At 43.6% G+C, this 20,598-nt stretch overlaps 2 protein-coding genes across 4 annotated transcripts; both read left to right on the top strand.

Moving 5' to 3' along the window:
- Positions 1-80: 80 nt before the first annotated feature.
- LOC144136600 (FAST kinase domain-containing protein 4) lies at positions 81-19,872 on the top strand. Of its 3 annotated transcripts, XM_077669074.1 has the most exons (12): positions 92-153; positions 2,280-2,366; positions 7,754-7,895; positions 9,111-9,404; positions 12,254-12,544; positions 12,935-13,115; positions 14,300-14,578; positions 14,997-15,115; positions 15,538-15,658; positions 16,832-16,904; positions 17,005-17,119; positions 19,726-19,872. In XM_077669074.1, exons 3-12 carry the CDS (start codon positions 7,788-7,790, stop codon positions 19,816-19,818), a joined length of 1,674 nt encoding a protein of 557 aa, XP_077525200.1. In that variant the 5' UTR covers positions 92-153; positions 2,280-2,366; positions 7,754-7,787; the 3' UTR covers positions 19,819-19,872. The 3 variants fall into 3 exon arrangements, with proteins under 3 accessions (XP_077525199.1, XP_077525200.1, XP_077525201.1); XM_077669073.1 differs by lacking the exon at positions 2,280-2,366 and having other exon boundaries at positions 81-153; XM_077669075.1 differs by lacking the exon at positions 2,280-2,366 and having other exon boundaries at positions 102-153; positions 7,758-7,895.
- LOC144136601 (unconventional prefoldin RPB5 interactor-like) lies at positions 337-2,221 on the top strand. Its single transcript, XM_077669077.1, has one exon. The coding sequence runs from the start codon at positions 637-639 to the stop codon at positions 1,654-1,656; it is 1,020 nt and encodes a 339-aa protein (XP_077525203.1). The 5' UTR covers positions 337-636; the 3' UTR covers positions 1,657-2,221.
- Positions 19,873-20,598: the final 726 nt, after the last annotated feature.

Genomic DNA, 20,598 nt, shown 5'->3' with positions numbered 1-20,598 from the left:
GCATTAAAACTACTTTTTTTGACAACTCGATAAAAGTATTTTACTAGCATTTACACTCTAACTTTTCATTAAAGACTTTTTGGCCACTCACGAATCCGGAGCCGTGACCATCGCGACTCCCTGCACGCGGAATGGTTGTTCACCGTGTTTGAGGTGAGAAAATTTGTCGTGTTATTAAAACATGTGGGCTTTTTTTTGAAAAATGTTACTGAAGTGAGAAATAATATACACGCTTGCTGTCGCTCTGCGTTTTGTTTGGTGCATGCTTAGAAACACCCGGCAGTTGACGCTCGCCCCTGATTTCATTTCCAAACACTGTTTCGGTGCTTCACCGCGTGAAAATTGTGCAGTGTCCTTGCCAGAACCGGTCGTTGTCCTGGCACACTGTGGTATTTTGTGCCACCAGCGTGTATACAAATGCGCTAGCGATCGCTGTCCTCTCCCGAGGTTTGAAGGCTACCAGCGTCGGGCATTTCGCGCCGACCCGCCGTACTGAGACGTCCGTCGTTATGTTGCACACTGTGCCCAGTGACTGAGCGCGGATTCGGCAAGTGGACAGGGTACTTCGGGCGGTGGCCGAAGGTGGACTTGCTTCCGTTTTTTCAGATTGCAGCAGTGCTTGCAAAGGCTTTCTCAATGGAGTCCGGACAGCTGCAAAAGCTTCGCCAGTCACAGCTCAAGGGGCTGCGATCGTGCGATGAGAAGCTGGAACGCTGGGCGCAGTTTGAGAGCGACTACGAGGCCCTCGGCGAGCGGTTGCGCACGCTGCCCGACCGCGTGGGTCACGAAGTGATGGTGCCCCTCAACTCTCTCGCCTTCATGCCAGGCCGCATCGTGCACACCAACGAAGTGCTCGTGCTGCTGGGCGACAACTGGTTCGCCGAGCGGTCGGCTAGTCAGGCGTTGGCCATCGCCCAGCGCCGCGCCGAGCAGTGCCGGCAGATGCAGCGCAGCCTGCAAGCTGAACGTGAGCAGCGCACCAACTGGATGAAATACACGGAAGAGCTGCACCGCGAAAGCGGCCTGGCAGACATTCGGGAGCCATACGACCCCGCTGAGGAGAGTGCGTGGCGGGAAAAACACCGCCAAAGCGTGCGCGAGTACCACAGGTCTAAGAAGGACGCCGTCGAAGAGCCACAGCCCGACACGGACGTCTGGAAGCTTCTCGACCGTCTGGAGTTGCAAGAAAAGGAAGCCCACGAAGACGCCGCTCCCGACACGTCTCACGAAGAGGTCTCTCGCAAGGTTCGTTGGCAGGATGAGAGTAGTGGCCACATCAGCTTCTCCTATTCAACAAGCGACGCCTGTAGCGCAACTACACCCGCTTCTAGCTCGGAAGCAATACTGAGTCCGGGTGACATCTTGCGCATGTTTGGCGGATCCGAAGCCAATGTGGCAAAGTCTATATTAAAGAATGCACCGGAGGCGAAGCCTACAATAAGGCCCAAGGCATCATTATCATCTCCCGCAGTGCCAGAAAAGAGAGAAAGGTCAAGGTTGAAGCCTGATAATGCATTCACAGGAAATGTTGTGGAGCATAATGTTGTTGCACCATCATCGACAACAATTGACTTTGATGTCACTGATGTAGAATTACCAGCACCACTCAACAAACCAACTTCATTGTTTAAGTCAAGAAGAACAGCGAAACGATAGACTGAGTTCATTTCAGAACACTGGACTTCTTATAGTGTGTTGCACGAAACGTCAAGTGGAATGCGTGTGCTGTTCTGAGCAGCATGCTTTTGTGACATTTGAACAACCTCAGCAGGGGTTCATGTTTTATTATGATTGATGAAGGTTTGCTTTATGATTGCTGAAGCTTTGTGTGACCTTGTGTGCAAAATTGCTCACATTCAATATATAGTGCATGAAAACCAGTGTTAACTGATATGTAGACGCTGTGAGGCTTGAACATTGCTGTTCAAGAATCGAGTGTCAGTATGGGACACGTTCCCCAGAACTTAAATCTTAATTTAGTTTCTAAGTCACCTGCCAGCTGTGCATTCATTATGACAGCCTTGTTTTGTACGGGGTTTTCACGATAAATTAGTTGCAGTTTCGTATTTTTGTGTCTCTGCCTTTTTTATCTTTAATGACAGCTTTCTTTATTTTGTGCTTTGTAAACATTTACCCACAGATTATGAAGCAATTCTAATGATATTGTTGATGTATATCAGGTTCTTGGTGGGACCTTATCAAATACATGCAATGTTTTATAATTCTGCCTACAGAACATCTTCATTTATTTGCTGCACTCTTTCAAATTTTGACTGCAGTGGTGGCCTAGTGGTCCGACTATCTGCCTCGCATGCAGGAGATGCGGGGTTCAATCCCGAGTGCCGCCGGATACTGTGACGCAATGGGTACAAGCTTTCTCCTGGTCTGGTGCTCGGGTTATTAGAGTGAAATGCTTGGGAAATGGGTCCTTAACTCCCACCTTGAGTAGCAGAAAATACCTTGTGCCATGGCGCTCTTTGGCCGCAGATGCCTTTGCGGCATAAAAATCCATCATCATCATCATATTTCAAATTTTGTGAATAACTGATCATCAATTATAGATAGCATTGCAATGGCAACAGAGTGCAAGACTGTCTGGTTAAACTGAGCAAGTTATTTTTTAATGCTGTCGGTTTCGGGTACCAGCTTCCATCCTTTATTTCTTTTTTGTAGTGTTTTTAGTGAAGTCATTAAAGTTGTGTTGTTGCTTATTGCAACTCATTGAACTATTGTATAGTCCCATCATGTGTTATGGTAGCATAATTTTTCTATCAACCCCGTAGTGGACTTGGATGAGCCAGGCTCGTCAAAAGCAGACTGTCATGTCTGGCTCATGTCGAGTCCAGCTTGTGTGTTTTCTGGCACTCGGTATACGGTTTAAGGCCCGAAGCATTTCTTGGTGTGCTGACAGATGGCACCACAGGTACTAAATTACCATTTTGGTATCATTTCCAGAAAAAAAATGTGTCCGTTTGGGGGTTAAGGCGTAAACGTGGACAGTTCGTAGCCATGTCACCCACCACATTGGCCAGGTGGTTTTGGCATTTTGCTGCTTGAGCCCAAGTTCACGGGACTAAACCTAGTCTGCAGTGGCTGCATTTTGATTTTAACAGAGGGAAAAATGTAAATGTGCCTGTGTGCTGAGTAACGGTAGTACTCAGAACCCCGCGTAGTCAATTAATCCAGAACACTCCACTACGCTATCTCTCACAATGCATGCACAACTTTAGAACAAACTCCACATACAGTACTGCATACCAAACCATGGTCATGTTGCATGTGCTGAAAGTAGAAGGGTTCACAGCATAACAAGGCAGATTTGTAGTCCAAAAATAATGTCATTCATTTTTATAGTCTAATTCTCTCAATCAGTAGTTCCATATTAGAACAGCATAAACGGGATTTTGATAGTCACATTTTCAAGTTTTCAATGCTGAAATGAACAAAAGACTCGCTTGTAGAAACGTTTTCCTAGAAATAAGGAGGAAACTCGATTATAAGAAAGCTTGCATATGGGAGGGGGTGGAAAAAAATGAATAAATGAATGATCTGTTTACTTAGAAAGGGAGGCTCAAGGCCATTTGTTGGGGAATTGGGTTGTTAAGGAAAAAAAAAGTATGAGTCTATTGATACATGAAGGGACGGCATGGGTGGTCTAGCCACGCTTTACACTGCTTTTTAGAGGCCACTTAGCATATTTGCCAATATCTTCCCAGATGCCATTCGCTCCGGCTCTGGTCAATGCACGAAATTCCTCGCCATCGGTGGGAAGACCATGCTTGGCAATGAGGTCGTCGCGTCCCTTGCGGAACTCTGAACAATGCCAAACTAAGTGGAACAGGTCAGCACGACACATACAGCCACAGTACGGGCACTTCATAACGTCTACATTGCCCCCTTAATGCCAGCGAGGGCCGGTAAGCCATTTACGGATGATGTTTGGCGTGTAGGTGGCATTGGTGATGATCTTATTAATGAATATCTGCTCATGCAGTGTGAGAGCAGCTGAGGTAGCAAGGGAACACGGTGGTGTTACGGCCGTAAGTCGAGCACGGCTCCTCTGTTTGGCACGCTGTAGTCTGCATGTTAGGACAGCCAAGTTGTTGGACATATCAGTAGGGTTGTCGGTAACGGCGGGGTATGCCAGCAGTGGAAGGAATGAGTTGCTCTCCCGAGCCGTGTTGTGAGCGGACTGGTTCCCGTTGTCATCGCCCGTGTGTCCAGGGATCCACGTGAGGTGGATGCACACGTTGCGTGTTGAGAGGGCTCTGATTATAGAATTAATCTGCTGTGCAATTGGGTGGGTTGAGAATGGTTTGTGGAGCTCACGCACAGCTTCATGTGAATCAGAGAGTATTTGCATTTTGCGTGACATGTCAGTTTGTAGCAGTGGATTGCCGACCAGAACATTTTCCACCTGTAGTAGAGCGCCGAATATAGCGAGCAGTTCCCCTTCCTTTATGCACCCATCGGGTGCACAAATACTATGGCAGCAATTGAAATTGACATTCTCACGGCTGCGCCATGCCGTTGAGATGGCGCCATCTTTCAGGGATGCATCCTATACACAAAATCCACACCTCTGCTGCTATGGACATACGGCTCCACCCAGGGCACAAATGACAGCACAGTTCCACCCAGCTCGACACACAGCCACTGATAGAGAACAAGATGAGGAGGACATATACGTAGATGCATCCCTGGAAAAAAAATTAAAATGAAATTTGTTTTTATAATCATTATATTTCTCGAAATCTTTGCAGTCGGTACATTTCTTGAAACACTTCCAGAATTAGTCATCCTCACAGTACTTTTCCTTAGACGATACATTTGTCCTACTGCTAACTGCTTTTTCCATTGTTCACAATAGTTCGCTACCAACATGCTCCCGGGACATATCCACACCCAGCCAAGCACCTACCTTCACCAGCACCCAAACCTGCACGTCCTTCTGGGATGGATTCCCAGTCATCAGGAACAGAAGGGAATGAAGGGGTACATGACATACCCTCGCTCGCGATACGTCTCCAAGCAACCCTCCTTGGCTGCATGATTACAACCCCAAGGATGAGTACGCTATGCACTGAAAACGCCAAAGAGAAAGACTGAAAAAACTACGATGCACCCACCTCCTCTTTCCTTCCCCCTGTCTACACCTTACTCACCATTAGTCTGCTTTCATTATACAAGCGTCAACAAATTCTCTACCCTGTGGCCTCTACAACCACCACATACTCAAGTGCTCTGGCCACCCCCACCATCAGGCGTGCAGCGCCTACCCTGACAACAAACACATATATATTGGACCTGCCCACATGCCGCAGTCACCAGATTACCTTCAGGGCAGATCCCTATCCACCCAGGTACCCCATTCTTGGGATAGCTGGGCCACTTCTGCTGCACTCCGCCCAATATTGTGGCCACTTTTTGTTACCCATATCGTCCACATGGGGGGTGATATGGGCTTCAACTCTCCGATTTGAAACAGTGACCTGGACCAGGGTCAGGAAACTTAAGTTTCCTCCTCCTCTGTTGCATAGTGATAGCCTCTAGTGCCTTTGTCATTTTCTTCATCTTGGCCCTATCTTGAAAATGCTTTTCTTTTGTTTTCAATGTTGGAAAGAAATAAAATCGTGGAGCAAGGTCCAGGTAGCATTTGTATGAGGATCCTGTTTTTCATGATAAACTTCGTGGTCACTGTGTGGGAAAAAGCATTGTAATAATGAACAAGCCATGTGCCTGGACTCCACAGGTTGCTTCATTTTCTCTTAACTGCTTGATGCAACTGTTTAAGGTTGTTAAAAATGCGGGTTATCTATCGGCTATGGAACAAATGCTGAATGGACAGGCTGTTCCATATTAAAAAACATGATCATCATTGGGATGTTTTTTTGTGTTTGTTCTGCTTGTCGTAGGGTGCCCATGTTATATTAGTTTTTAAATAGACACCGACGATAGATGGAGGTTGGCCCATAGTGACTACAAATTCAACATTCTAATGACACAGATGCCACTTTCATTGAAAAAGCAACTTTTCAATAAAAAGGTTCCAAGATAACCAAAACAAAAATATATAGCTATCGCTACCATCAGACCGTTTTCACAAGCAAACTGCGGTGGTACCACGACAATTTTTTCTCATGGATCTCTGAGGCCAGACTACATCATCACCCACTTCCTGTCTGTATTCACGGAGCCTTTTCTAGTCTTGATGTCACAAGTTTGAATCGGATGGTGGGAAAAACAATTTTTCATTTCTAAATCAAAATTTCCCACCAGTAAATGCACCTTTTAGTGCTGAACAAGCAACAACATAGCTAAAAGAGCTCTGCAATTTTTTTTTACTTAGAACAAAAATTTAATGGAGTTTGCCTCATTGACTCTTTAAACAATACATGGCTGCATAGGAGCTGAAAACAGTATTTTTTAACCCTTAGCTGGCTGAAAGCTTCCTCCTGAAAAGTTTCTTGAAGCAACAAGACAGAGTCTACAACTGTTTTCAGAACCTGATGCACGCAAACCTGATACAAAACGGGCACAACCAAGAGACAAGAAAAAACCGAACCTCATGCATGCGTCTTAATTTAAGTTTTCCACCATCTGCCCTCTGACTCATTGTTCGATGTTTGCCCACAGAACTTAAATTCATAGGTTCACTCCCATTTTTGGCAGTTGCATATTAATGCAGGCTATATGCAGGGTGCCTGTTTGTCAAGATTTCGATGCATGATGAAGAATTGCAGGCAGTCAAAATCAATTCAGAGCTCTTCACTGTAGCATGCCTCATTGGTTTAGTGCACAGAGTTTATTTGCCGTGTTAGAATCTGGGAATTAATAAATCAAGAGTTCAGAAATCTGTCATCAAAGAACTGGTGAGCATGGCGGCAGGTGCATGAGCAAAATATGCTGACCTATTTACTCAGTGAAGCCAATGGCCAACTGAAGCAGGGGAGAGTGTTGTGAATTTGCCTAGCAGCAAATGTCAGTGGTGCAGCCATCTCTGTGAAAAAAAAAAAACACTAATTTTTGGGTCCCTCCTGATATGCTCTTGCTGGTTGCTTTAAAGCAGTGCCTTGACCCTTTTCTTGCAACCTTGCAGCTCTCAGTTCATGCACCAGGAGGGAGAAATGTTCAAATCTTGTATGTCTTAATACAGTTGCCTTCTGCCACAAATTTTTTCCTGCAAAAGGTTGAATACTTTAGTTTTGTTGAGTTTTTGGTGAGGTAATATTTGCAGAGTTTTATGTTGTTTTATTTTCTTGCTTAACTACAGAACTCTTATTGTCTGAAAACAGGAGGAGGTCCTTTAGTTCAAACTGCAGTGCGGACTCCTTTCAAAAATTCAGGTAGATTTAAACAACTGTAGCTGCACACAAAAAAGAGATGCTCAGATTATTGAATTGTAATATAAAGTAAAAAGATTGCAATATTAATTTTGAGTATGTATGAGGGTCAGAACATATGAGCGTAAGACAGACTGCCAGTGCATTTTGCATACAGGTGATGTAGCTGTTGTATTTGTGCGGAAGCATGCGCTCACTGGAAAAATCTTAAAATACACATTATGATACTGCGTTCTGCAATAAAAAGATATATAGATATGATACCACAGTCAGAAACAAATAAACCTGATTGACCTATGCTTTTGTGAATGACTTCTGGAAATGTTCTAGGTTCTGGAAATGTTATTTTGGCTATAAACTTTATCATGCTTGTAATAAGGGTTGATTCTGTTGTGTTTGTCTTGCAACAGGTAGACGGAGGACCCCTATTGGAGCGCAGAAGCCATGCTTCCAGCATGTGTGGTGGCCTTGAGATCCTCTTGGCTGGTGGCCGCACGGCGTAACCTAACAGTCGTGCGGCACAATGCCACACTGGGAACCCAGCGTGTTCAGGTTGTATTGCATTGAAATTCTTCTTTTGGTAGAGAGGAGAAAATTGTACACTTTCGTATTTTTGTTGAAAGGCAGAACGTCTTCATTTGTACAGTGGGTTAATTTCATGTTCTTCATCTTCGTGCGTAATACTACTACTACTAGTGAATAGTACTAGTGAATTTATACAAACTATTATTCTATGGAAGTTAGGTGTTTCATTCTTTGAACTGTGGATGGCTTGTTACTAGTTCTCATAGCCAGTCTTCTTGATCCAGTAGGCAGTGATTCTCAATCATGGATACTTGCAGGACTCCTTGAGCACAATTAAACTGAATGAGGATATCATGTGGACTGTGATGATAAAGAATAGGTTATACATCCCTCTTTAGTTGATAATCGAGCTTGTTTTGTGGATTTATGCAAAAATAGAGCCCAAGGAACTTTTCTCAAGACCTTTTTGGCTGTTTGTGGCTCCATGAAAATAAATGCCAGTTTTTTCAAGTGTTTTTTCTTTACTGCCCTGCTTGTAAAAAACATAACATGACAATGCCTTCATGAATTTTCGTGCAGTTTATTACACTGTGTTCCTTGATAAATTAATTTGGAGCGAGGTTCCTATATTCTGAACTACTTTCTCATTCTTCATTCTGTCACTAATTTGGCATAGCGGTAATGAGTGCTTTATGCAAGCATGGATATAATGTTCCGTGTAGAAAAAACTCAGGTTGATTAATATATTTGGAGAATGTCACTGCATGAACCGTTCCTTTGGCTAGAATTTAAGAACGACTCTAGGCTCCTTACCATGTTTTATTGTCACACCAAGCTTTCTGCTAGTTTGGCATAGCAGTGATGCACATAAAAATTTATAATGTCAGAACTGCTGAAGATTTAAATTTGTGTTTTTTTTCATTTCGTGCACTTCCCAATTAGTGTGCCAGATTTCATCGCCCTGCGCCAGAAATGAAAAATTTCATCTCCAAAACCTGCGTCCCGCCTTAATAACCAATTTCATCATGTGGTGGTATTATACGCCATATCAAGAACGGTTGGAGCCTACCGTTGCTTGTTTTTATTTTGGCCTGCACCTTTATATCATCATCAAGAATCTTGAAGGTCATTTTTTCATTGTGCTGATTTTCATTGCTTATTGATTTTTATTGATAAATATTTGTGTGCCTGTGGTAATGAGCTGAAAAACGTGGCTTCATGAAAACCATGCATTGGATGCAGGCTGCTGCAGAGAACAAACGAGATGTGCCATTCCCCGTGGGTGCGACAGTGCCCGAGTCATCTCCAGTGTTGAAAGGAGACGTGGACATTCAGACTATTTGTGACAGAGTTTTAAAAGGCACAGAAGCGGGAATTTCAAACCAAGCCATGGTCATGGCGATGCGCAAGCTTTTGGATTCGCCCCAGCGGGATCCGCACTTAATGGAGTGCTTTGCACATAGCATCCTCTGGCGGTCGCGGCGCATGGAGCTTACCAACCTCTGCACTCTGCTTGCTCTGCATGTCAAACATCAGGTAAATTGGAGCGAGAAAGAGACAGTGAATGCTTTTTTAGGGAAGCATGCAGGGATGGTTGGTACTGATCATCATGTGTACCCAGGAGCATGGAATATGGGCAAGCCTTCAGCATGGTGAAAGCAGCAGGTGATTTGTAGTGGGACTGATAGTTACTTTGATAAATGCAGAGAAAAGGCAAGAGAACAGGTATACCAAAGAAAATTTGCCTGAAAGGTGGAATGGAACCAAATTTTTGGTTGTGTGTTTTCTTGGTAATGATGTGTTCTGCTATAACTGTTAAATCATTTATAACCCAGTTTCTTCTCTTCCCTGTTTCAACACAGCTTAGCGATGGCTATGATGTCAATGGTCAAATAGTAGGTCACTTGAGGCATGAAAAAAAAACTGTGACTTAATGTTCAGAAGGGTGACAGATCAGGCTAGTTGGTGCATATATGTCATTTTCATAATTGCTGCAGTCAACACAGAGAAAGACAGACAAAGATGAGCACTCAATCTTGTCTGTCTCTCTCTGTGTCCGTGTTTATTGCAGTGCTTCCGAAAATGTAATGCAAACGCTGCTTCATTTGAAATCACTACAATGCTAAAGCCAGCCTGGCTCAAGAGCTGGAATCACAATGATTAAAGAAGCAGGGATTATACTGCAGTTTCCTTCAAGCATCATGTGACCTAAATGAACCTTTGATATCACAGCCTTCGCTCGGCTGTTGAAACCAAAACCAAAACAGGTGAGAGAAGAAATCGGATTATAAATTATTTAGCAGTCATAGGTGAATACCGCGTGGTGATCCATGGTCCTGTTGTTTTCTTTCCTTGCTGTCCTCGTCTTTCGCGCTATTTTCGCTTAAGTATACATCCATGTAAACTAATCTCTTGTGGTTTTAGATGGTTATTGTGGGCTTTGCAGCATTGTCAGGAATCTGCAGTTTTCCGGACTGTTGAAGCCTTTATTTGAGACCTCATGAATAACCAGGATTTTTCTTCAGTGTGTGGGCCTGTTGTTGTCTGATAATTGGTTTTTGGGGAAAGGAAGTGGCGCAGTATCTGTCTCATGTATTGTTGGACACCTGAACCAAGCCATAAGGGAAGGGATAAAGGAGGGTGTGAAAGGAGAAAGGAAGAGAGAGGTGCCGTAGTGGAGGGCTGGGGAATAATTTCGACCACCTGGGGATCTTTAACGTGCACTGACATTGCACAGCACATGGGCGCCTTAGCGTTTTGCCTCCATAAAAACGCAGCCACTGGGGTCGAGTTTGAAATCGGGAACTCCGGATCAGTAGCCGAGCGCCCTAACCACTGAACCACCGCGGCGGGTCCTGTTGTTGTCTTACAACCAGTTTCTGGAAACCTTGATGTTTTAAGTTACTCTGTCTCCAAACTGTTTTAATAGTACTTGTAGTGAAAAGAGTGAAACAAAGTGGGTGATTATCCACATCTAAAGTAGCAGCTGCTTCCAGTAATTTGAACTTGTCGCCTGAGTCGCTTTGGGACGTTAAACCCCAATAAACCAATTTGAACTTGTGTGGCATGAGTAAACTTCTTGAAAACCATTAATTTGTGACATTGATGCCACAGTCACAGGAGTTTCTAGCTGGTGATATGGTAGAGCCCATAACTAGCATGTATCCTTTGATAAAGGTTCTGATTGTTGTGCTTTTCGTCTGAAGCTGTAAGAGTTGATGCTGGCATAATACAAAGCTTGCAAAAAATTTGGAAGTTTGGGCAGATGACGTTATTCGTAAAGGGGTGTGCCAACAATGGCCGGATGGCCATGACCTCTCTGAATTCATAAATTCTAAAGAGAGAAGGGGGAAAAATCGCGAAAAAAATTATTTTTTTTTTGGAAATAGCATTTTTAAAATCTCCAGCCCATATTCTGCCTATCTATGAAGTTTTTCTTACATTGGATCAGATGTTATCTGTGATTCCAATTTGTTTGTGTGTGTGTCTCATCTCTGCTCGTATTTCCTCATTTTCTCAAAGCACAAATTCTTGTCCGTTTGCAGGTTTACAAAACAGATATCTCAGCATCTAGTGCAAATAGAGCAATAATTTTTCTTGCAGCATGCTGCTAAATGATTACGTTGTTAGGGGAGGATTTCTTAAGTTTTGCTTACAAATTTTTTGCGCACACTTCTTGTTAACTGCTTGTTAAGCAGACCTATTGACACTGAACTTGAATGCACTGTAAGGTAACTAATATTGGCTTAATCTGAAAATTACATACAACAATGCATTCCTTGCACTTTATACTACTTAGCAACTTGTTAATACTAGTAACAGTTTTCTGATGAGTGTTTTTCTTTTTCTATTGTCTTTGCAAACAAAGTAATATAAGTGTGTATTATCTTGAGGAATAACTGACACTGTGAGAAAATGGTTACATATTTCAAATGAGCACAAGAAACTGAATCGACTATACATTTTCATCACATTTTGGCCTAAAGATAACAAAAATAGCTCTAAGCGGTGGCCTTGTGTTAGAGCATCCGCCTTGCATTTGGGAGGTGCTGGGTTCAATCCCCAGTGCCACCGGGTACCCACTGGTTTATTAGGTACAAGATTTCTTGCGGCTTGGTGCTGGGCTTTTCTGGGGTGAAATGTTTCGGAAAAGGCTCTTGGACGTTGCTTTGACGGTTCAGTCATCCGTTCCACCGTCAAAAAACTTCAATTTTCGTCATGCGGTAGAGCCCAATTTTGAAACTGTTGTCTGCAGCTACCAAGTTCTGGGAAAGCTATAGACTTTAGAGCCCACCATAGCACATGTTTAGGCATTTTTCAGTGTTTGCTAGTTGTTTTCTGAAACTGTTAGCATCACAGTGTGGTTCTCCTGCCTGCTGGTGCAGAAGGGAAGTGAGCTGGAGCGGCGAGTGGTAGAGCAGCTACGAGCAGCGATACGAGACCGGCTTGGAGAGGCCAACTCCGTGTCAGACTTGATATGGCTTCTGGAGACAGCCGAACACATGGGCACTGGCGACCGAAGATTTGTGCTGGAAGTCCAAGATCGAGCCTTGCAACTGGTGGGATCCCTGCCGCACTCGGATGTGCGCCTGCTAGTGCGAACCCTGGCTAGGCTGAAGTTGCGGCCAACACCTTTGCTCCAGGCTGCTGCCTTCTACTTGTCTAAGGGTCTGGGGGTGAGTGCTGGCTCTCTCTCTCGCATATCCCTTCTTTGCTGTAAAGCACGGAAGACGACGTTTTTTAAAGATCCACAAATCACGGGTGGATGAGCTGCTTTGAGAATCATGGATGGAAACTACTGTTCATAATTCTTGGATATATTTTCAAAGTAGATCCATGCATGATTAATTCATGAATTATATAGATAGGTCCAGCCTTGGTTTTCCATTTCTGTCCATGAAAATTATGGATTATGGACCTCTTGAATGCGATGCTCTGCTCAGAGAAAGTTCCTTAATTTCAAATGTGCCTTCCTTCAAATAACAGTCTTCTGTCTTGTTTCCCTTGAATGTGTCATTTGAAGGAAGTTCCTGTTGATCTCTTGTCTTCCATGCCGCGTATCGCAGGATGTGTCCCTGAAAGAAATTGTCAGCCTTCTGCACGCGCTGCATTCGCTAAGCTTTCCCGAGCCATCTGTGCTGCAGCAGCTGTCCAGGGCCTTTGTGGAGCAGCTCGCTGATGACACCAAGGTTTCCCTGGTTGCGGCATGCCTCACTGGTGTGGGGCAGTTGTCATGGAGGCACCCTGGTGAGCCACCTGCCCTTCCCTTGCTCTTTAAATGACTGACATCAGAAAATATCCTAGCACTGCTGCAGAGTTTGAACTTTTTGTTGTTTGCGTCTGTTGTTGATTTATTATAAAGACAGCTGAAAACAATCTTTTGTTCTAAACATCTCATCTTTTCTTGATTTGGTTTGGATACTGATAAATGTCGTTCCTGAATCATGTTTCATAAACACTCATGTCATGATTGGTTTTCATGGGAATTGCTTCCCAACGATGTATAGTCTGTTGCAAAAGCTTCTAGGCCAATGCAGGTGGGATTTCAGTGAATTCGAGACTGTATGGCAATGAGGTGATCATTACTGCTCCCTAATTTTGCAGTTAAGGATACAAAGGAGGTATTTTGTTATTGCTTTTAAGCTTGCATGAACAAATTGATGAAGATTCTTTGCCATGAAATACATGCACTCCTGCTTTGGTTAATGATTTGTGGACCTGAGAACTTTGGTGAGAGGTGCCACTTGTCACTCTGTGGAAACTTTAGAGATAAGAAAGGATCTCTGGTGCAGTTGCACTGTAGAGAAAGTTTCTTTCCTTTCTTTCTATTATTTTTTCAGAGAAGGGAGGACTTGGGATTTAGGGCACTGTGGCCCTGTTTGCCTGGATGCCCTGATTGTGTGCATGCAAATAGTTTTGCCGTTTTCGTGCTGTTGGAAAGCAATATTGATGTGAAGCCAGTATTCTTAATGCGAAGTGTGTTGTAGCTCTCCATGCTTTCATGCCTTCATTCAGTTGGTGCTTTGCTCCAATATATCATGAAATTATACACTGTGAAACCTAATTATAAAGAAATAGGTTATACTGTCAACTTCTAACAATTTATACTTCAAGGGAACCAAAAATGTGTTTGAAATATGCTGAGCTCAGGTTAAGGGGAGCCTCTTTAATACACCCAATGACCCCAAAGGGACTCCCAATACACCGAAGTGACCTAATCATCAGCTGGACTAAACCAGAAGTTCAAATTAAGTCACTTGAAATAACGGGAGTTCACTGTAAAGAAGTGATGGTTGTGATGAAGAAAATAATTCCTCATGAAATAACGTAAAGTTATTTCCTCAGATCCTTCAAAACTTAAGTTCTGACAAAAGCAATGTCTGTGTCCCTTCAGCTTTCTTGTAGTAATGTATAGGGTATGGTTTTTGTAGAGCTTCTGGAATCGTGCTCGAACTGGATGGTGACTCACCGTGCATCTTGCCGTCCTGCCGACTTCACTGCCTGCCTGCTGGCACTTGCACGGCTGCAGTACATGCCCGAGTGTCAAGAGCAGCTCTTTCCTGTCTTACTGGAGGAGCTGTGTGAAGACCGCTTTGCCGCAATGCCGGCTGTCTGGCTCGACATTGTCTGGTCGCTGGCTCTGCTCAGCCGGGTTCAGCAGAGCCACCTTGACTCGGTTCTTCAGCGTCACTTTTACACTTCTCTCTTGGGTAAGGTGCCAATGCAGCTTTTCTAGGCAACCACGGGCTATATATGTTGGCACACTCTTGAGTTAAAACTGGCAAGCCATACTGTGTGTGTAGCCTTAAGAAATGAAAGGCAGAACAATTAAACAAGTTCAAGAAAGAAAGAGGCATGCTACCCAGGCTACTGATCCTTTATTGTTCTGCAGATCCGTAAAGTGTATGTGGCAGCCCTGATAATCCATCAGCTAGTTTGACACAGGGCAAAAGGTCAGTCGCTCTTGGAGACATGAAATCAAAACAGCTGGCCTGGCAGCACGTGCAAAGTTCCGTTCTCTCTCCATCCATGAAAAGGTGCCCAATCTTGTGCCACGTGCATATTTATGAGCATTGTGCATCGTAGAGCTTTTCCAGTGTTTCTCTTTCTCTTTTCTTTGGCCACCAGAAGACACATCTCTCGCCTTGCCCGCACGACAGAAGTTGCTGAACCTAATTGCAGTGAGTGATCTGGAATTTCCCGAAGGGCCTCCTTTTCCAAAAGAAGAGGTTGATTCTATTATTGAGGTAAGGAATTAGTATATGCAAACATGACTGCCATGATTAGCCATAGTGTGACCACACTTCTTAATTACAAAGCCCAGTGAATGACATTACACAGGGAATATCTGTAAGGTAACGTGAATTGTGTACCATACTTGCTTTGATTAAATCTCTTGCGTTTCACGAAGCGTAAACCATTTCAATTTTTGCATGGTCATTGATAATTTGGCACAGGCTTGAAAGCTGGGTAAATTTCGGAGACAAGTCCTGTCGTGAGAAGATCATGGCAGAGTATTTTTACTGCCGAATAGCATTCTCTTCTTTCGGTGTTGTTGCAGACTTATGTGCATGCATGCAGTGTTGATTTTCTGCACAGAAATGGATTGGAGCACCATTCTATGGTGTACGTAATTTTGTGAACTTTTTTCTTCCTTTTTTCATGGCAGAACCACAAAGTGCCAGAGACAGGGGCACTTCATCGGTCTGTGAAGGAAGCATTGACCCAGCTGGCCCCTCTTGGGAGGTACCTGTCATCCACCCCGAGCTTGCCATATGGCCTCACAGCAGGTAAGTCCAAGAAGGTGCTTTGTAATCACTACTAGTCTGTTCCTGTTTTTTTCACACTTGGCCCAGCTGTTTTCTGGGTCCACTGAGGTCACAATCTGGAACAATAATTCACAGTAGTGGCTGTCTGAAAGACTTTCTGGGGGGGAGGGGGGGGGGGGGGGGGGAGGGAGGTAAACAATGTTGCCGCTGGTGTCTTGGTTGGCCTAGTATTTCATTACCAGAAACTCCATGTTTGCCACCTGCCCAGACTGAATGCCGGCCATGTGAGCCTGAACCGAAATAGAGGTGTGGGGAAGGAACTGGATGCTCTGTCGAGGATGTGTAGTCCGTGATTATGTGATCGGTGTGGGTCTGGGAATCGGAAGCGTATATTAGAGCTTATGGAAGAAGAGAGGGTCTAAATATGCCCTTTGTTGCCAGTTCACTTTGGGGGGAGAGCGAAATATCTTGGGGATATTATTTTGCTATGAATGTCTGTTGGCCAAAACTGCAGAACCAGACCCGGGAGGGTGTCAATTTCATTTTGTATAATTCTTGAAGTGCATTAGAAGTATATGACACTGCTGAAACCACTGCACTTGCCTTTGTATTTTGCTTAGGTGCAGATTTTTCTGAAAGAGAGATATTACACCTGGTTAGGCACCCTTGAAGGAGGGTCTCTGCTATTAGATAGGGGCATTAAAAGACAACTTCACTTTTATAGTGCTTTTATTCACCAGTTGCAGAAAGCAAGCTTTTTGAAAAACCATGTCTTCTCAGAACAGCACACATTGGTTGATGACCAGGCACTGTGTGCCAGAAGTGCTGTGTTGCTTGCAAGTATTGGCAGGTTCAGGATTTTGGCCTTAATTCATGATGAAGTGGTCCATGTCACAGTTTTAACAGTACAATGGTGAAATCAGAGCTGTGTGAGAGAGTGGCACTAGAAAAAGTGCAGCAGTCTGTTCCTACTTGTGCAGCCTTCCTCTTCCATGTTACTATTTCGTGTTTCATTTGTGGAAATTGGGACACACATCTCAGATGCAGTGTTCATATGTGAGGTGCATGTGTAGTTGCCATAGTGGTATCAAAAACGTTTGCTCATAGTTCAGCTTTGCACATTGTGCATGTTTTTTTGCTTGCATTTGGGCTTTGTGCCCATCTTCAGTGCCCTCTGCCATCCTATTTTCACAGATGGAGAACTGATTGTTGACAAAAATGCACAGCCAGTTCTGCTTGAGTCAAAGCCTCAGCCCAATCACCACAGGTTAGTTTGCCTTTGCAGTGCCGGAAACCATCTTTGAAAGCTGTGTAGTCTCATAAGCATAATTGCAAAGCACCCTGTTTTCCTGTTGTTTTCCTTCTAGGATTGCACTGGTCGTACTGGACTACAAAGACTTGACAATACAGAGCCAAGTGCCAACGGGCAGCAACGCCCTCCGAATTCGGCTGCTAAAGCGTCTTGGCTACAAGGTGCTTCAGGTGAGTGTGTGTGTGTGCATCTGTGCTTAGTTTTAACATTGCAGTTCAAATGTTGCATGCAGTGTGTATTTGAGATAAAGCCAAGTCATGCAGCCCCTGAGGATACGCGCATGTCACTGCTCTGTTGAGTTCTCTACTGTGGAGAGAGCTGCTGCTTATTTGAAATTGAAACAGCTGATGGCTGACAACTGTATCCCTAACATGAAATTTTTGTGAATTATGGTCTCATCGGATTCTTGTTTACAAGGTATTTCTAGTTGCTGAATTGAAGAAGCAAAAACTTACCTAACAATATTTGTCATGTGCATCGAGACAGCAACTTGCTCACAACCCACACCCTTACCATGTACACACTAAACCTGTTTCATACTTTCTGCTATCTGCTGCTATCAAGGTCAAATATGAATACATTTCTGATTTTCATCTGAAAATAAAAAAAGTTGGTGTGAATAGAAAACAATTTACATCATCATGTCCAAGATGTCATTAAATAATTTTAGAGTGCTGTATTATTGAAGCTCATTTTAGAGCATTTTTCGTCACTGCCAAAAAATAAATGCCATTCTTCTCATGATTATGTGCCAAATCTTAGTATATGGAAGCAAAAAATTGCAGCCGCTTATCCTCAAGGTATAGCAAGTGATCAGTGCTAGCTGATTCTCGAAATGACAATCACAGAACTGCCACTGAATAAAGACAAGCAGCCACTGTAGCCTTTGAATGATTGGCAGGATTCATGGCTGGAGGGAAGTGTAGTCTGAATCATGGTGTGGGTTAGTGCTTGTTCAAATTCGATTGCCCAAGTTACGGAGTGTGGACTCCAGAAGTGATTGGCCGTAGGTTGGCAGCACCCAAGCTGGCAGCTTTGTACATGCGTAGTATATTGCAGATTGTAAGTCGACGTTATTGTTGAAAAACCCTTCTAAAGGTGGGGGTTGACTTATAATCGGAGTCGACCTATACGTGGACTCTTATAGTCGGTCTATGTGCAGGGTCAAAAGTAGTTTCGACCGAGCCACGGATATCACGCCCCGTGCACGCATAATTACGTTATAGTGGTCAGTCACAGTGCGAAAGCGGGTCAATTTAAAAAACAGGAATTTTATTGTGCAGGAACTTGAACAGGAATGCGTAGCTCAAAGCAATAAACTCGCAAAGCCAGCAGTCAGAGCCAAATAGAGATAACAGGCGATAAAACGGAAGGTTACTGGAAGGCAAAGGTTACCGGAAGTACAAGACAATGCGGCTGCACCAGTATATTCGCAATCTTCCCGATCCTATTGCGCACAAAATGTGCAAGTAAAAGTTTTTGTTTCATAAACCCGGGCAACAATATTATGGGTGTGCAAATCATGTGAGGGCGCAGATTATGCGAGTAAATACAGTAAACCACGTGACCAGTCACATGCACGCAGAGGTGTTTTTGCTAGTTTTTGCATGCCTTTTTGCCATTTCTGCATTTCACTTCGCTGAAGGGGCAGTCACTGGCAGTGGTGTGTGGGGTTGTGTTTGTGTGTGCGCGACGGACGTCAATGTGTCACCGCAACCTCGGCAACAATACAGCGCGGCTTTCAAGCGACAAGCAGCCCTCTACACTGAGTCGGGAAAACAACATTGCCGCAATGCAAAGTTTGATATGTCAGTAATCTGTGTGAGGGAATGAAGAAAACAAAGGAGCAAGGTCTTTGCGTGCGCTCCTACACGCCGTTCCTTTCATGTGCCACAGTCCGCATGATACCGTGTTGTTGAGGAAACGGATCGAAATTTGGTTCATGACCAAAGAAGTAGGAGCCTTAGTGTTTGCTACAACGACATTGAAGCGAAGGCACGCACTCTCGCAGAAGAGATGTGCATCCTGTGCACTACAGTTGAAGGTGTAAAAGAAATGGGTGACAGATTTCATGAAGCGTAATGGCCTGAGCCTAAGGTGATGCACGACCGTTTGCCAAAAGTTGATGAAGCATATGAAGAGAAACAGCGCACTTTTCTGCACTACATGAGTTACCCAAGGGCAGAACATTTGTTTCTGCTTAGTCAAATCGGCAACGCCAACCAGACTCAGGTCTAGCTTGACGTGCCTAATAAGAGGACTGTGTCTGGGAAAGGGGAGCGCCAGGGCTGCCTGCTGACTGCAGGCAGCACGCAGTCATAAGATGTGTCCCGTAGACAAATCGGTTTCTTTACATGACTCAGTCTTCTGAAAAAACTTATTGGCGAGCTAGGACCGCAAGGTGAGGCAGTGTCGACGCCTATATTAGGAGTCAAACTAATTTTTTGCCCAGGGGAGGGGGTCGCGAATAGGAAGTCGACTTATAATTGGCAATATACGGTATATAGTTGTGTAATTTTTTCTGCGGAGTAGGATGTGCGGACTGGCAACAACGCGTAACTACGCTGATACAGCTAGCTCTGAAATATTGCACTGCTAACATTCGTGTGAACTCAAGGTAGCACTTTGTGCATTACTTTCTCTGTTAAATGCACTAGAAGCAGGCCACTGTTGCTATGAAACAAAACCTATTGTATTTTGTGAATGCATATGTGCTACAGAGGTTTATTACTGTAAGTACACTTGTTGACAAAAACATGTTTTGATATATTTCCAGGTTCCCTATACAGAATATGATGACAAGAAACCTGTGCTCCAAAGAGTCAAGTACCTGCATGAAAAGTTGCTCCAATGTGTTGCTAGCTCTTAAAAATGCTGTACATAAAATACTGTAGCTCTTTAAATAAATTGTAAGATCAAATAAGCTCTTGCATCTCCTTAAAATATTGATAAGAACACAATGTGAATGTAAACAGAAGTTAAGTATATTTGGGTATATGTATACGCATAACCACACTTGGAACACATATAGGCACACACCCACGTGCATTTATATATGTATTTTTAAATATTGACAGATTTAAAAATAGTTTAAGAATAAGTGATAAAATATAAAATTTTTGAATTAATGTTTATTTCTTTGGACTGGAGTGCAAGGCAGTAGCATACATCAATCACAACATGGAATCCACATACACTAGCTAAATATTTTTTCTTGAATTCTTTTTTCGTACCGTTTTGGTTTAGGTTTCAACAGCTGAATGATGGCTGTGACGTAACAAATGATTGTAAGTCACGTGAGTCATGCAAGGACTGCGACATATTCGCTGCTTGTTAGTTTTTTAGGATTTCAACTCGTGGGCAGGCTTGCAAAAGACTTTGCGCGAATTAAAATGATGAAAGCAGTGACTGTACGGTATGCCTCACGAGAACTCAAAGAGTTTATTTCGTCACAAACGTCGTTTGGCAGTTGAAACCGAAACAACTTGAGAGAAAAAAAAATTTTAATATATGTTATTTGCCGCTTGTTGGCACAATCCGCATGACTGTCCATGTTTTCTAATGTGCTGCACATCATCTCAAAGAAAGAACACACAACTAAAGTTTGCTGGCTCTACTCTTTAGGGGCTTTAAAAGTCTCAGTTCTGAT

The sequence above is a fragment of the Amblyomma americanum genome, chromosome 6 (genome assembly GCF_052857255.1).
Source record: "Amblyomma americanum isolate KBUSLIRL-KWMA chromosome 6, ASM5285725v1, whole genome shotgun sequence".
In the NCBI taxonomy this organism is placed as follows: domain Eukaryota; kingdom Metazoa; phylum Arthropoda; class Arachnida; order Ixodida; family Ixodidae; genus Amblyomma; species Amblyomma americanum.
Note: the sequence above shows the minus strand (reverse complement) of the source record. Positions and strands in the feature narration are given on the sequence as shown.